At 45.6% G+C, this 16420-nt stretch overlaps 1 protein-coding gene across 2 annotated transcripts in view; it reads left to right on the top strand.

The window, feature by feature from the left end:
- Nucleotides 1–6198: 6198 nt before the first annotated feature.
- The window catches only part of ATP2B4 (ATPase plasma membrane Ca2+ transporting 4), a gene marked incomplete at both ends in the record, with an annotated part of 54215 nt that continues 43993 nt past the window's right edge, over nucleotides 6199–16420 (top strand). For both annotated transcript variants that reach the window (XM_080698336.1, XM_080698337.1), the window contains one exon: nucleotides 6199–6391. In XM_080698336.1, coding sequence (XP_080554462.1) covers nucleotides 6199–6391 — 193 coding nt within the window. The remainder of the gene's footprint in view (nucleotides 6392–16420) is intronic.

Genomic DNA, 16420 nt, shown 5'->3' with positions numbered 1-16420 from the left:
GTGGCTTGGACCATAAGGTCTTTGTCTCTGGCAGCTCTTACCGGGAACTTGCTAGTGAGGCTCGATGCAGGCTGGCTTATCAGGAAGCATGAGGTCATGTGTAGCTCAGTGTGTATAGAAGAGGTGGGGGTGGGGGGCTGTTTTGCCCTATTCCCCAGGATGTGATGTAGTCTACTCTGAAAGGGAAAGGGTGGGCCTTTCCTCTAAATGGAAGTGGTTATCTTTTGTCCCTAGCGATGCCTGCATTTATTTATGTATTCTTTCTTTATTGTGGTACTGGGGATTGAACCTAGAGGCATTCTATCTTCGATCTACACCCTCAGCCCAGATTTAATTTTTTTTTTTTTTTTTTTTTTTGGAGGTACCAGGGATGTTGAACCCAGGGGCATTGTACTTTCGAGCTACACCCTCAGACCTATTTTTTAGTCTTTTCTTTTTTTTTTTTTTTTTTTGAAACAAGGTCTCACTGAGTTGCCAAGGGCCTCACTAAGTAGGCGAGGCTGTCTGCGAACCATTATCCTCAATCTCCGCCTCTTGAATGCTGGGATTACAAGCCTGTGCCACCATGCCTGGCACTTAATTATTTTTGAAACAGGGTCTTGCTGGGTTGATGAGAGTCACACTATTTGTTGAGGCTGTCCTCAAGCCTGCGATCCTACCATCTCAGCCTCCCAAGTACTAGGATTACAGGCGTGTGCCACCTCACCTAGATTGAGATGCCTGTATTTTAAGGGGCCTCTTAGGTGTTTGTTAGAAAGCAAAGGAGTAGCCGGGCATGGTGGCCCACACTTATAATCTCAGCATTCGGGAGGTCGAGACCAGAGGATCTTGATTCACAGACAGCCTCAGCTACTTAGTGAGGTCTTCCACAACTTAGTGAGACCCTGTTTCAAAATTAAGAATAAGAAATAGGGCAGGGGGTGTTGCTCAGAGGTTGAATGCCCCTGGGTTCCATCCCTAGACCCCTTCCAAAAAAAAAAAAAAAAGAAAAGAAAGAAAGCAAAGGAGTTAACATGTAATAAAAAGAGCACTGGCAGTGCATGATGGCACATACTTGTAAGCCCAGTCTTTGAGAAGCTAGACAGAGGTCACAGGTTCACAGTCACCCTCAGCAACTTAGGGAGGCCCTCTGCAACTCAGTGAGGCCGTTTCAAACTAAAATATAAAATAGGGTTGCAAGTGTAGCTCAGCTAGAAAGCCCCTCATATAAAAATAAAATAAAAATAATAATAAAATAAAATAAAAAAAAATAAAAATAAAAGAATAAAATAGGGCTCGGGTTGTAGCTCAGATGTGGAATACCTCTGGGTTCAATCCCTAGTACCTAATGATAAAATTAATAATAATAATAATACATAACTTTTAGAAAGGTTGGGGGTACAGGTCAGTTGGTAGAGCACCCCGAGTTCAGTGTCCAGTACCACACACACACACACACACACACACACACACACACACACACACAGCACTAGGCAGTCTAGGACCCTGACCTGCCAGAGACCAAATCACGTTTTATCTCCTTGGGCCTCATCATCTTCATGTGTGACCTGGGACCCGGCTCACCTCCCTAGAATGGAGATGGAGATTCTTTTGCATGATATCTACAAATTATCCAAGAAACATTACGGGACTTTGGGAGAAAAAATGTTAAAGGGATTTAATGATCTCATAAAGTAATATGATTTCTTGCTCCAGGAAAAAGGGAGGAGAGAGAGTTCATACTTCTAGCATCCCCTAAGTTAAAAAAAATGCTAGAAGTGAAGCATGAGGACATACCTTACCTAGAATGCCCCAAGCAGAACGACTAACTGGGACCTGAGGAGAGAAAGTCCCTCTCAGGCTGCAGCGGAATGAGCGCTCACAGATGAATCTTTGGCGGTTGCCTAATAAGGTCAGGGGCCAGGCAAGCTCAGCAGTTGCAGAAAGCTCATATTCTAGAGCGCCCAAAGAGGAGTACGGGCACCCCAACATGCCTCCTAATTACAATAAGCCCCTGTAGAGATCCCATCTTGAGCCTGGGCCCCAACCACACAAGGCCCCTTTGACTTTGCCACAGCTGATGCTTCACTAACTGTGTCTGTGTCTTTGGATGAACCTGAAACAGACAAATCTCCTCCTTCACATGTGTCCTTTAGTCCCATGTGTTCTGACCTTACGTGCCCTTTTCCATCCCTTGCCTGTGGGAGTGGAGGAATCTCTCCCCTTTGGTGCCCAGAGGAGAGGTTTGAAGTAAGGAGTCCAGACCCAGACTGTCTCTTCTTATTCTCCAGAGACACAGGACTATATATGCCAGTGTTTTGTTTTTTTCTTGTGTTGCTAATGATTATAACCCAACTAATGGTTATTGTTGAGGAAGCTGCCTTGGAATTTTCCATTCTTTGGGTGTGGGGTTCTCTAGCAAGAAAAGGTAGAGGGGGCTTGGTATGGTGGCACATGCTTGTAATCTCAATACTTGGGAGGCTGAGACAGAAGAATGGCAGGTTTAGCCAGACTCTGTTTCAAAATAAAAAAGGTTGGGGAGATAGTTCAGATATAGACTGCCCCTACGTTCAATCCCCAGTACCAAAAAAAAAAAAAAAAAAAGAAAGAAAGAAAAAGAAAGAAAGAAAGAAAGAAAGAAAGAAAGAAAGAAAGAAAGAAAGGAAAAGATAGAGGGACACATAGAGCAGAAAGGGCTGGGTAATAGAAGTGGATTCAGGTCAAAGTAAGCTTCCTCCTATCATTTCAGTGTTGTATAGATGCTGGGCATCTTTCCAAAATTTGAAGCACTATTTTGATCTGTAATCCAATATGTCCCTTTCTTAGGGTTATATGAAAAGATTAGGCTGCTGCTTCTCCCAGTGGAAGGTGAGAGGAACTCGTCCTAAGGAGGTGAAGTGGCTTGCCCAAAGAGTGACTGGGCAGGTGGCAAATCTCGGTTCCAAATCTGCTACTGGTCTTTCAGTAACAATTTCAAAATAGCAACTGAATGCCCAGGTTCTCTTCTAGGCACTGAGGAGAAAACAGTGAAAAAGACAGGTGAAATCCCTGTCTATGGAGCAAGCACTGTCGTGGGCAGACAAAAATGGTAAAATCTGATTCCCAGTTTCACACTCCAATAGCACTGTCCTCTACACCCCCGCAAAAGGCAAAAGGTTAAGGAGTTCCACTTAAGGGTCAGATGGATTTCTTGCTGTTCTGGTCCCGCCCACTCCTTCCAGGCCTGGAGAATGGATGAGAAGCTTAGTTGAAGAGGACATCCTGTCGTGCAGTCATCCTCCCTTACTGGAAGGGATGCTTCCCAGTGGAAGCCTAACAGTACATACAGTGCAGGATCCTGTATTGCTAGGTTTTTTCCCTAAACATACATACCTATGATAAAGCTTAACAAATTAAATTTTAATTAATGAATTTAATAGATTAAGCACAATTAGCAGTTAACAACAATAACTAATAATAAAATAGAACAGTTATAACAACATGCTGAAATAAAAGTCATGTGAAACCAGATGTGGTGGTACACATTTGTAATCCCAGCACTTGGAAGGCTGAGACAGGAGAATCAGAGGTTTGAGGCTAGCCTCAGCAATTTAGCAAAATTGCTAAATTATATCTGTTCCAAAATAAAAAATTAAAATAGGGCTGGAGGTGTAGTTCAGAGGAAGATCACTACTGGGTTCAACCCCCAGTACATTATTCACATGTATATATTTATGTGAATGTGATCTCTCCCTCTTTCTAAATATTGTGCTGTATTCACCCTTCTTTCCTTGGGACTGTGGGTAAGGAGAGATTATTGTATGCCAGTCTGAATACAGGGCAACCTATATCCTCAGGTTCTTTTCAGGCCTTACTTGTTCCCTGATTACATCCTAAAAGAATGGGAGTGTGATATTAAAACAAACAAAACCCTGCTTGCTTAACTCATTATCCCCCCCCACTTTTTTCAGTATTGGGGATGGAACCCAGGGGTATTGTACCTCCGAGCTACACCCCCAGCCCTATTTTTTATTCTTTATTTTGAAACAGGGTCTCACTGAGTTGCAAAGGGCCTCGCTAAGTAGCTGAGGCTGTCCTCAAACCGCCATTCTCTGGTCTCAGCCTTCCTCCGAAGCTAGGATTACGAGCCTGTACCCCCACGCTTAGCTCCTTGTCAGTGCGGTGCGGTGTAAGTCTGTGGGAGGAGGGGCAGCAGAGGCACTTGGGAGAGGGAGGGAACACGCGGGGAACGCAGTTGGTGGAAATCAGCAAAGACTTTGGCCACAGGTGATTTTGTAGCTGAGACTGGCCTCCGACCTGTGATCTTCCTACCTCGGCCTCTCAAGTAACCGGGGTTTCAGGCATGAAACCTGTGCCACGATGACCGGCTGGCCGCAGGTGATTTGTGAAAAAGTAATTGATGAGAGAATCAAGGCCTTATGGGATGGTTCTTGGGCTTCTCTGTTCACCTTCTAGAAAGAAGGGTGCCATCCGTTTAGTAGGCTCTCTGTCAATCTCTGGTAACTTAAGTCACTGGGGACTACCGAACCAGGACTGGGCCCCCCATTTTCTGGCGCTACGCTCAGGAAGAGGCCTTTCACCTTGGAATGGCTGACCTGCGGCAGTGGCTCCTGCGTGACCCCGAGCCAGCCTCTTTCTGAAGCTGGGCAGCGGGGTTCAGGACCGACCTCCTACTTCCTCCTCCTCCTTTCAGCCCAAGTCCTCAGGGCGCATAGCTCCGCCCCCCGGGCGGTTGAGAGGTAACTTGTCCGCCTCCCCCTGATGCGGTTAGGTGCGGTGCGTGCGCGGACCCAATGAACTTGCTGGGGCCCCAGGCGCTCTTTGAACTGATAGCTGTCTTATCCCTGTCATGCTGGAGAAACTTTGAACACGAGTAGGCTTCAAATTCACTATCTTTCCTCTTCAGAGGTCCTTCTGTCCCCTTTATAGGGGGAAAAAAAATCTATCCTGTATCATAAACTGACAGTAATTAACTTTCTCCTTCCCTCCAAAACATGGAGGTGGGGCTTAGTACCAAGATCGAAACTGGGCGCCTGACTGGTTGACAGTTATAGGCTGCCAACTTTCCATACAGCTGAAAGCTGAGTATTCGAAGGGGTCTCACAGAATTTGGGCATCTTCTTTCAGGTTGTCTTTCTGGTTTGTAAATGTCTGCCTTGGGAGTAGGGACCAGTATGGGGTGTGGGAGAGTGACAGGCTGGCAGGCCACCCTCCAAACCACTTGAGTCTGGACTCCTTTTTCTTCTTGTCTTTTTTTTTTTTTTGGTGGTGGTGGTGGTGGTGATAGTGGTTGTACTGAAGATTAAGCCCAAGGGCATTCTACTCTGCACTACATCCAGCCCTGTTTTCTTTTTATTTTGAAACAGTCTAAGTTGTGGAGGGCCTCACTAATTTGCTGAGGCTGCCATGATCCCTCCTGTCTCAGCCTCCCAAGTACTTGGGATTATGAGTGTGTGCCAACCATGTCCAACTAGGTTGTGGGATTTCTGTGGCTTGGTTTGGGAGAACTAAGACTAGCTGTTTCCTGAAATAACTTCTCTTCATTGCAGTTTATAGGCTGCTAGGGCCTCCCAGGGAAGGAAAAGAGCCTCTCCTGAATGGATTCTGTCAACTTGGGCCTCAGCTATCAGTTCAACCCAGACATCAACTGTTAACTAAACTCTTGTCCTAGAATTGGTTCCATCTGCCCTTGCAGGTCCTAGAGCTTCTTGGCTGCACTAATTGTTTCTTTTTGCCTATCTTGACTCTATTCCAGAGATCCAGCTGTCATCGGCATCCAGGGAGCTCTCCTCTTCTTCCTCCTGCTGGCACTCTACCACCTCAGTTGCTGGTTGTTGCTAAGGTTGTCTCCATGGTAACCTGTACATCCTGTTTACACCTCCATCTGGGCCAGTCAGTCTAAGCTAGGAACCTACCTACCCTGGACAACCACTTCCATCACTACCCAGGGGACACCAATCATCGTGACACGACGTCCGTCTTCCACTCCGTTCCCCCATCCTTTACCTCCTTGCACTGCCAGGTTTCATACAGAAGAAAGAATATAGGCTTTGGTTTGCCTCTGTGAAGTTTATTGCACAAGATATAGTCAATCTATTTCCTAACTGGGCCCCCAGTGAAGCAAGAAGCCAGAAGAAGTGGGGACAAGAAGACAGGAGACACCCATTAAAGGGAAACTTCACATCTTCTCTGGTTGAGAGACTGGTAACCGCAGGCAAAATGACGAACCCATCAGAACATTCCTTCCCGGCCAACTCCACAGCCCAGAGCCATGAAGGGGACTTTGGCTGCACGTTAACAGAACTGAGGAAGCTCATGGAGCTGCGTGCGGCTGATGCAGTGACCCAGATCAATGACCACTATGGAGGTGTACACAATCTCTGCAGTAGACTGAAAACCTCCCCTGTGGAAGGTAAAGGCCATTTCAGGGGTGGTGGAATTGGAGAAAAGTGGCTAGTGTTTCAAAATATTGTTTTCCAGCTTCTAAGAAAAGTATATTTCTGGAGACTCAACTGATGTATTTTTATCTGGTGGGAAAAGTATCTCATCTAAAACTCTGAAAGGAGATGAGGCCATGAAGAGCCATTTCTTTCCCAGAGATGATGTTGAGGGACTGTGATATTTTCTGAAGATCATTCTTTCCTCTTTTTCTGTATCAATTTGTAGAAAAGAGGATATTTATCTTATAAAGTTTATAGTATAAATGCTTTTATCAGTAAATAATCATTAAGTCCCTCAATTTTGAACTGCAAAAGAGATTAAGTTATAATTCTTCCTTACATTGATCTTAAAGTGTAATGGAGGAGTGTACAGAAAGTAAATCATCCATCCACACATTTGAGCACGTTGTTGTATACAGTTAGAAGTTGGATAGTAGCCCAGTGTGGTGGTACACATTTGTAATTCCAGTACTTTGGAGCCCGAGACAAGAGGATCACAAGTTTGCGGCCAGCCTCAGCTACTTGGTTAGGCCCTCCACAACTTAGTCCCTGTTTCAAAATAAAGAATAAAAAAAATAAGACTAGGAGTATAGCTTGGAGGTAGAATGCTCCTGAGTTCAATCCAAAGTTCTGCAAAAGAGAGAGAGAGAATGGAAAAAATCCACCTTTATGCATGCCTGGCTTAGCCCAAATGCCCAGTGTACCATGATGTTTTGAAATTGTATTGTAGCTGGGTGTGGTGGCACACTCTTGTAATCCTAGCATTCGGGAGGCTGAGACAAGAGGATTGCAGTTCACAGCCATCCTTAGATACTTAGTGAGGCCCTTTGCAACTCAGTGAGACCTTGTTTCAAAATAAATAATAAAAAATAGCACTAGGGCTGTAGTTCAGGTAGAATGCCCCTGGGTTCCATCCTCAGTACCACACACACACACACACAATTTGTCTTGTAGACACAACAAGGCTAGGTGTAGCAGCGTATATCTATAATCCTAGTACTTGGGAGGCTGAGACAGATTTCAGGTTGCAGGCCAGCCTTAACAACTTAGCGAGACCCTGTTTCAAAATAAAATATAAAATAGGGCTGGGGGTGTAACTCTGAGGTAGAATGCCCCCAGGTTCAGTCCTAATACAAAAATAAAAAAAATATAGAGAACAAAATAAAAGGAAACTTGCTTTCTTGCCTTTGTCTGGCTGTAGCATCCTTGTAGCAAATTATGTGTTGGTCCTATGCATTGAGCAGTCCATGATTGGACTGCGATCCTAACCTTTAGCCTCCTGCGGTCTCTTGTTTCTAGCCTTCTTCTGAGGCCACATCATATTTTTCACCAATTCTAAGAAGTTTGATGCCGAGCCAGTTCCATATTATATGTTAGTGACTTGGTGTCCAGACTTTTTTTTTTTTTTTCCTCAGTGCTAAGGTCAGACCCCAGGGCTTCCTCATACATGCTAAACAGGTGTTCCATCACGAGCTATACCCCCAGCATGAATCTACACTCTTTGTGATCAGAGAGCGGGAGAGATTTTTACATAGATGTGTACACATTGCCAGGAGTTTTCCTTAGAATCTGGTTATCTATTTCGTAACATTTTTGGGTTCATATGTTAGCTCTACCATTTACAAGCTGAAGAGCACTGAACAGTTTCTTCAGCCTCCGTGAATTTGTTTTTTCTTTGAATATAATGTTAATAATACCGAGCCCAGGTAGTTATTAGAACTAAATAATATAATAACATAATGCATCCAAACTTATAAGTGTTCAGTAAATTAGTTGTCTTAGATTAAGACAGAGCTATGTATTTGTAGATATTTGCCAGAATATGAACACCTGTGGAGTACAATGTTGTATTATCTGATGAGGTTACTGCAGGTATAACAGCAACTACTATCTATTTCCCCCACTCCCTTCAGGACCACAAAAATAATAATACTTGGTTAGGATGGCAGTACTTGTTTGCATATGGCTCAGTCTCTGCCTTTTAGCTAATAAAAGGCCTCCCTAAATTGCTGGGGCTGGCTGCGAACCTGCGATTTTCCTCTCGGCCTTGGGTGCTTGCTTCTCTTTTTATTGCCCCTGAAGTGCCCATATCTCAGGACTCTGGCCACTAGTGCAGTTGCCCACTCTTGTTCTGCTTCCTGAGGTCACAAATATATACCCTGATTTGTTTTCATGTAAGATTTACCATAGGGCTTGTCTGAAGCTAAAGAGGCAGGGTGTCAGGAAACAACCTCTCCATTAGTAATTTTTAGTCCTAATTCCAACAGCGACCTCCTTGTGTGTGAAATAAAGGGATATGAAAGGAAGACTCAGAACAGCTAAGACACAGGAATCTCTATCTAGACAAAAGTGATGCTGAGCTGTTTAGGGCAGAGACAAGAGCATCAGTATCCGGGTGCCCCCTTGAGCTGATGCTATAAAAAGCCAGCCTGTTCACAGAAGACCACACTCAGGTGCCTGACGGCCTAGCATAATTTTGTCACCTGTGGGAGGCCCCTGTAGACTAATAATAGGAATAAAGATATTTACCTGCTGTTTCAATTCTTCTGGTTGGAAACTAAGGTAAAGTGAGATTGGGGAGATTGGAGCTGGCATGAAGACTTGCATCTATAAACTTGTAGCTACTCTGGAGGCTGAAGAGGATCCCTTGAGCTCATGAATTCAGGGCCATCCTGGGAAATACATAATGAGATCCCATCTCAAAGAATAAAGAAAAAAAGGAAGGAATTTGGGAGATTGGTTCATAGATTGTGACCCTTTACTTTCTGTGGACTAATAGCATGTTTAATATAAATTGACAGAAATTTTTTTTATCGTACTGGTTAAGTAGCCTTGTAAAACTTGGGATTTATAATATGTTTAACATGGTCTTATTAGCCTAAACTCATACAATTCTAGTGGTACTTATTTGGGGGGAGGTGATACTGGGGATTAAACCCAGGAGCTTCTACTTCGGAGCTATACCCCCAACCCTATTTTATTTTATTTATTTATTTTATTTATTTTGGTGGTACTGGGATGGAACCCTTCTACCTCCAGGCTACACTCCCAGACCTATTTTATATTTTATTTGGAAACAGGGTCTCTTAAGCCAGCGTGGCTGGCTTTGAACCTGCGTGATCTTCCTGTCTCCGCCTCCCAAGCTGCAGGGATTACAAGCGTGTGCCACCATGCCCAGCTCATTTTTTATTTTAAAACAGGGTCTCACTAAGTTGTTGAGGGCCTCACTAAGTTCTTGAAACTGGCCTTGAACCTGCATCCTCCTGTCTCAGCCTCTGAAGTACTGGAATAATAGGACTGAGCCACCACACCTGCTTATCCCCTTTCTTTTATGTATGTATGTATGCATATATTTATTTTGTGGCACTGGGGCTTAGACCCAGGGGTGTTCTACCTCCAAGCTACATCTCAGCCCTTTTTTTTTTTTTTTTTTTTTTGGTGGTACTCCCGGCTTTTTTTTTTTTTTTAAACAAGGTTTTGTTCAGTTGATGAGAGTCTCACTACTTACTGAAGCTATCCTCGAACCTGCGATCCTCCTGTCAGGCTCCCAAGTACTGAGATTACAGGCATGTGCCACCACACCCAGCTATTTTCTCCCTTTTATGTGCTCTTCTTTTCTTGTCCCTTTGTCACCAAAGCCTATGTCCAATATGCAAATCTCCAAATAGGTAGAATGCCTCTGGATTCAGGACAGTTCAGTTGTGTGGCTAGAAGATAGCCACTTATTTTCTGAATAGTCTCCAGAGAATTCATGGGCTCATGAGTAGGAGAAGCCTTTGGTGAATTTGGAATAAGAGTTACCTGTGGCCTGAGAGGAAGAAGGAAGAAGTATATTCCTCAGGTAAAAAGGAAGGATACTAGAAGAGAGATTCTTTAGATCAAGGGATCATATTCTTCTTTCCCCATCAAACTTTTCCATGCTGGTCCTCAGTTATGCTACCCTGTTTTGGAAGAAGAATATTTTCAGAGGAGGAGTTAGGTTAGCAGTTGTGAGGAAGGTCTGGGCCCAGACCAGATTTCTTTCTCCCCAGTCCCTTCCCCTCCCCTCTCTCCCTCCCTCTGTCCCTTCCTCTTCCTCCTCCTTTTTTTCTTCTTCTTTCTCCTCCCTCCCCCCTCTCTCTTTCCCTCTCTCTCCAGGAAATGAACCGAGGAGCATTATACCCCTGAGCTACATCCTCAGCCCTTTTTGTTCTTTATTTTGAAATAGGGTCTTGCTAGATTGCTGAGAGCCTCACTAAGTTGCTGAGGCTGGCTTCAAATTTGCGATTCTTTTGTCTCAACTTCCCAAGTACTGAGATTACCAGTACACCCTCTCCTCTCCTCTCCCCTCCCCTCCTCTCCCCTCTTGTCTCGTTTCTTTGTATTGGGGATTGACTACAGGAGCACTCTACCACTGAACTGCGTCCCTTGCCTGCCTGCCTGCCTGCCTGCCTGCCTGCCTGCCTGCCTGTCTCTCTCTTCTCTCTCTCTCTCTCTCTCTCTCTCTCTCTCTCTCTCTCTCTCTCTCTCTCTCTCTCTCTCTCAACAGGATCTTGTTAGGTTGATGAGAGTCTCACTACTTGCTGAAACTGGCCTCAAACCTGTGATATTCCTATCTCAAACACTGGGATCACAGGCATGTGCCACCACACCTGGCTGTGGCCTCAAACTTTCAATCCTCTGGCCTCAGCCTTCCAAGTTTCTGGGATTACAGGCATGTACCACCATGCCCAACAAGAAGGGGACTCTTGAATAAATAGTAAATCTTTAACTGTGGGGCTTCTTTCATAAAGCTAAAGACGATTTCTGTTGAATTTGGATGTAGAAGAATGGCAGTGTTTCTCCTGTACCCTTCCACATCTTTTCTCCTCTGCGGAATTGTGGGGTGACAGTGGGATAACTGAGGGCCTCCAATTCCCTTTCAACAATATGCAACAAGTAGTGGTGTATTCATTTCGAGTCACCCCTCCATGCCAGTCTGGTATGGAGCTGTATTTCTATTTTCTGTATTTCTATCTTTCTAATAAACTTCTTTAAATCTTAAAAAAAAAATGCAACAAGTATATAACGCCCATTGGCGCTGGGCACAGTGGTAAACGTGAAAGGAGCTAAAAGAAGTCGCATACAAATGAAAGCAATTGCAGAAATGTTGGCGTAGTGTTATGTTGGGGAAGAATAGGGTGTTACGAGGATACTTGGCATGGAAGCCTAAACATGAAGGGCTGCACATAAAGGAAGGGACTTAGCAGCTCAAGCTTCCTAATGGAGCCCTGCATCATGTGGGCATTGCCTGGGGAAGCTTGGCCACACTCCATCGCAGTTGTACCATGTCCTGAATGTTCCTGGCTCATGATGCAAGCATCTTTGCCTTCCATAATTACTGAGTAGTTGCTGGGTTTAGGAAGCTGACATTCTTTGGGGAGTAGATGACAGGAGGGGAAAGAAACTGTTTTAAGACAGTCTGCCTGGATTATGATTTTGTTTAATTAACCTCAGAATTTAGATTAACATCTCCTGCCACCTTGAGATCACTGGGACTTTTCTGCATTCCTGTCACCATGCCTTTTAAGGGCAGTGTCATGTTCTACCAGGAACTGTCCTTGTTACCACTGGCTAGAACATACAGGGATTACTCTTCTTCAACACAGCAGACTGAATATTTTTTCTTTTTTTCCTTCCTTCCTTCCTTTCTTTCTTTCTTTCTTTCTTTCTTTCTTTCTTTCTTTCTTTCTTTCTTTCTTTCTTTCTTTCTTTCTTTTAGCTGAGGATGGACCCAGAGCCAGTGTTCTATCACTGAGCTAGCTACATCTGCAGCCCTGAAATTGCTACTAGCATTGTCAATCTGGGAAAAAAAAAAATCAGCCAGGCATGGTGGTGAGACAGGAGGATCAACCACAGGTTCAAGGATAGCCTCAGCAATTTAGTGGGGCTTTCAGAAATTTAGTAAGATCCTGTTTCCAAATGAGAAATTAAAATAAAAAATTGGTCTGGAGGTGTATCTCGGAGGTAGAATGCCTCTGGATTCAATTCCTAGTACCACACCCCCCCCCAAAAAATTGAAAACATACCCCCAATAAATTTTCATGTAAGTTCTCTATTACTATTAATAAATACTTCTGACATTAGTATTATTTATGTAAGATATGCAATGTAGAAATGGGTGAGATTATATAAAAGGTTCTAATATTTTCTCTACACTTCAACAGATAGATACGTGTCCCCTTCCACCAAGCGTACATGCAGAGACCACTGCCGTAGGGACTTTTAGTGTTGGGGGAATTGGAAGTCTGGGTGAATGGATGTAGTTGTGTGGTGTTGGCGATTGAACTCAGGGGCATTCTACCTCCAAGCTACACCTCCAGACCCCCTTTTTTTTGTGGTGGTACTGGGGTTCCTGGAAACCCTTCTACCTCCAGGCTACACTCCAAGACACCTATTTTTATATTTTTATTTGGAAACAGGGTCTCTTAAGCCAGCGAGGTTGGCTTCGAACCTGCATGATCCTCCTGTCTCCGCCTCCAAGCGCGGGGATTACAAGCGTGCACCACTACACCCTGCTTGGAATATCAGTTTTGAGGAGCTGATCAGAGTTGGAGCAAAGCCTCCATCTTCCTCTCTTTGTCTGTCCTCATGTCTTCTGCCTTGTAGCCATTTCCTTGAAGTCTAGCCCTACCTCTCCTAAAGATGCCAAGTCCATTGGTAGCAACTTATCTGGGCCTGACTGCAGAGATTAGTATTGTGCGGCCCATTTTGCCCATCACACTTCAGGCACAAATATTGGTGCTAATTTTACAATGTATGAGAGATTCACACCAAAAGAATATCTTGGCAGGAGAGGAAGGGATGGAGGTGGACAGCCAGCTCAAAGAGCTAGACAGGGGCTGCCTGTGCCGTGACGTTAAGGAGTAGAGGCAAGCTTGGCTTCATTAAAGAGATTCTTAGTACTTGGTACAGGGATGGGGAAAGTTTTTATAAAACTCAGAGGCAGTCTTATTAGCCAGAGGGTAGATGAATGGTACCCTCCTCCCCACAGGGAGTTCCCCCAAGTGTACCCTGCAAGTTCCATGTCTGGTTTGAGTTAAATGCCAAGAGCTGAATCAGGCCAGGACAGCTGTGGGCCTTCTGTCCCAGACCAACCCTGGCTCTGTTCATTCTTCTCCACCCAGCCCTTCCTTGTCTAGAGTGGGGCTTCTGGTTAGCTGCCACAGGGCTGCCAGGCAGGGGCAGGGCGAGTGTGGCTAAGTCTCCCCCAAGCTTGGAACCTTTATGCTGCATTTCTTTGGGAGCTCAGCAGAGATTCTTGTAAAAAAAAAAAAAAAATCTGTTTTTAGTTTGGTTTGATTTTATTATTTATATATGCGTATATTTTGTAGTGCTGCGAGTGGAACCCAGAGCTTTCCACTTGCTAGGCAGGCACTACCACTGAGCTGCAGCCTCAGCCCGGCTTGATTTTTTTTTTTAAACTTTCTCGCTCTTGCCTTATATTGAATCATCAGCCAGAGTGGGAAGAGATACGGCATTGCTTCCTTGGCTGAGGCAGATGTTGCATCTTTTTCGCTCTTTTTATTTAGCTCCACGGTGTGCACGCCCTTTGGGCGAGGGTGGCAGAGCAGAGGCCGAGGAGGGTGCTCAGGAGCTTGCTCTCCTTGTGCCACCGCTGGAGTTTTCAAAAAAGGCCTAGAGCTGGGGGGGGGGCAATAAAGGAAAACATGAGCCGGGCATAGTGGCGCACACCTGTGATCACAGGTCTGGGAAGGCTGAGACAAGAGGATCACAGGTTCACAGCCAGCCTCAGCTACTTAGCGAGGCCCTCCTCAACTTAGTGAGACCCTGTTTCAAAGAATAAAATAGGGCTGGGGGATGTAGCTCAAACGTAGAACGCCCCTGGGTTCAATTCCTAGTACCATAAAAAAAAAAGTGGAGGGGAGGCATGGCCTGAGGAAGTCCAGGCTTTGTGGACCTGAATGAGAGAAGGAGAGTGTTATCTAGTCCTCCATCCTCTTGCTGTGACTCTGAGATGATTGTGTTATCTGGGGGGACAGAATGTAGCAGATAGAGGATACCCAGCATGGGTGTGTTGAACTGAAGATGCTTAAATAGGGAAAGTGCCCTACAATTTTTTTTTTTAACTAGGAATTGAGCCCAAGGGCATTTTACCACGGACCTATTCTCCCAGTCCCCCCCCCCCCTTTTTAAATTTTAAAACAAGGTCTCACTAAGGGCCTGCTGAGGGCCTCAGTAAGTTGCTAAGGCTGGCCTCAAACCTGTGATCAGCCTTCCATGTACTGGGATTACACGTGTGTGCCACCACACCCAGCTATCTTTGAAAGGACGGCATTTGGTTAGCAGCCAGAGCTAGCTCCATCCCACACGTCCTCTGATCTTAAGCAACTCCTTCCTTTTGTCCAGGGTTTTAAGGTAAGACTTGAAGGTATTCTCCCCCACAGGTCCCCGTGGTAGACATGAAGCCCAGGGCCTCACACATGCTAGGCAAGCACTCTACCACTGAGCCACACCCCAGCCCTTGAAAGGTATTTCAAAGTCTATACCAAAAGAGGACTGCCTGCCTGCGAATTAGTCATAAGAAACTTCTCCCTGGTGCTATCTGTGTGGGAGAGGCTTCTGCTGCCTCCTGGGGAAGGTATCACAGCTCACACAACTGGGAAGTCCCTACTGAGGTCTGAAGTAGCCCCACCCTTTCTGGGGTAGAGCTGGTTCTGATAAAGGGTGCCTCTGCCCCACCATCCCTGGTGTCTGAAAGAGGCTGTCCTGGGCCCTTCCCTGCTGGATCCAGGCCACTGAGGGCTGGGCTCCTCCCCACCCAGTCCCTGGGTCCTGCACTGGCTCACTGCAGACACATATGTTCCACTGCTGCAGACTCGCCCACCCAGCCTGGGGTGGGGGCGATGACCTCACACCCCAAAATTCTCTCAGCCTCTCCCAGTCCTTGTGCTCAGTCCAGTTAGAGCCCAAAGCAGTCCTGGGTTGGGTGGGGCTGTGTGTGTGTGTGTGTGTGTGTGTGTGTGCGCGCACACACACATTTGTGGTACTGGAGAGTAAACCTAGGGGCATTCTACCTCCAAGCTCTACACCTAACCTGTTTTATTTTTATTTTGAAACAGGGTTTCTTACACTGGGTGTGGTGGCACATACCTGTAATCTCAGTACTTAGGAGACTAAAACAGGAGGCTCTGGGGTTCAAGGACAGCCTCAGCAAGTAGTGAGACTCTCGCCAACCTAGGGAGACCCTGTTTCAAAATAAAAGTTTTTAAAATAGGGCTGGGGGTACATCTTAGAGGTAGAATGCCCCTGGGTTCAATCCCCAGTACCAAGAAAAAAGAAACAGGTCCTCACTAGGTTGTTGAGAGTCTCACTACATGCTGAGGCTGTTCTCCAACCTGCGATCTTCCTGTCTCAGCCTGCAAGTACTAGGATTACAGGCGTGTACCACCACACCTGGGGCTTTCTCTTCATATTCTTAGGGACAGGGTAAGTTCTCATTTTCCTGATAAATTTCTCAGCAGAGCCCTTTCCCCGGATTTCCAACATTCTTCCCCTGCCAAGTCTCCCTTCCCCACTGCACGAGGCTGTGCAAGTATTGGGGGAGCCACTGCAGAGATCAGGGACCAAAACATTTTTCTGGGCTGAACATGTATTTGTGTGAAATTACAGCTGCTGAGATCAAGCCTGAAAGCCTCTGTGGGCTGAAAGAATCGGAATGGGAGCCCAAAATTGGGGACTGGCTGAGCGCCCAGCCCCACAGGGCTTTCCCCTGAGTGCTGCTTGTCAGAGAGGGTTCCCAAGGCTGCTACCTCAGCTCAGGGTGGCAACTTGCCCCACCCTGCTGCAGGGCATGCTGGGAGTTGGGACAGCCTTTTGACTTCTTAAGGTAGCTATTGTACAAGCTCAGGGCAACTTAAGGTGGAGTGGAGAGATGAATGGGGAAGTGTTGGGGGGAATAGTGTGGCTTTAGGGGTGTCTAGGCAAGAGACGGCCTAGGCCCTAAAGAGCCTTTGTGGAGT

The sequence above is a fragment of the Muscardinus avellanarius genome, assembly GCF_963383645.1.
Source record: "Muscardinus avellanarius genome assembly, chromosome: 7".
Lineage (NCBI taxonomy): Eukaryota > Metazoa > Chordata > Mammalia > Rodentia > Gliridae > Muscardinus > Muscardinus avellanarius.
This window is presented reverse-complemented; position numbering and strand designations above follow the sequence as displayed.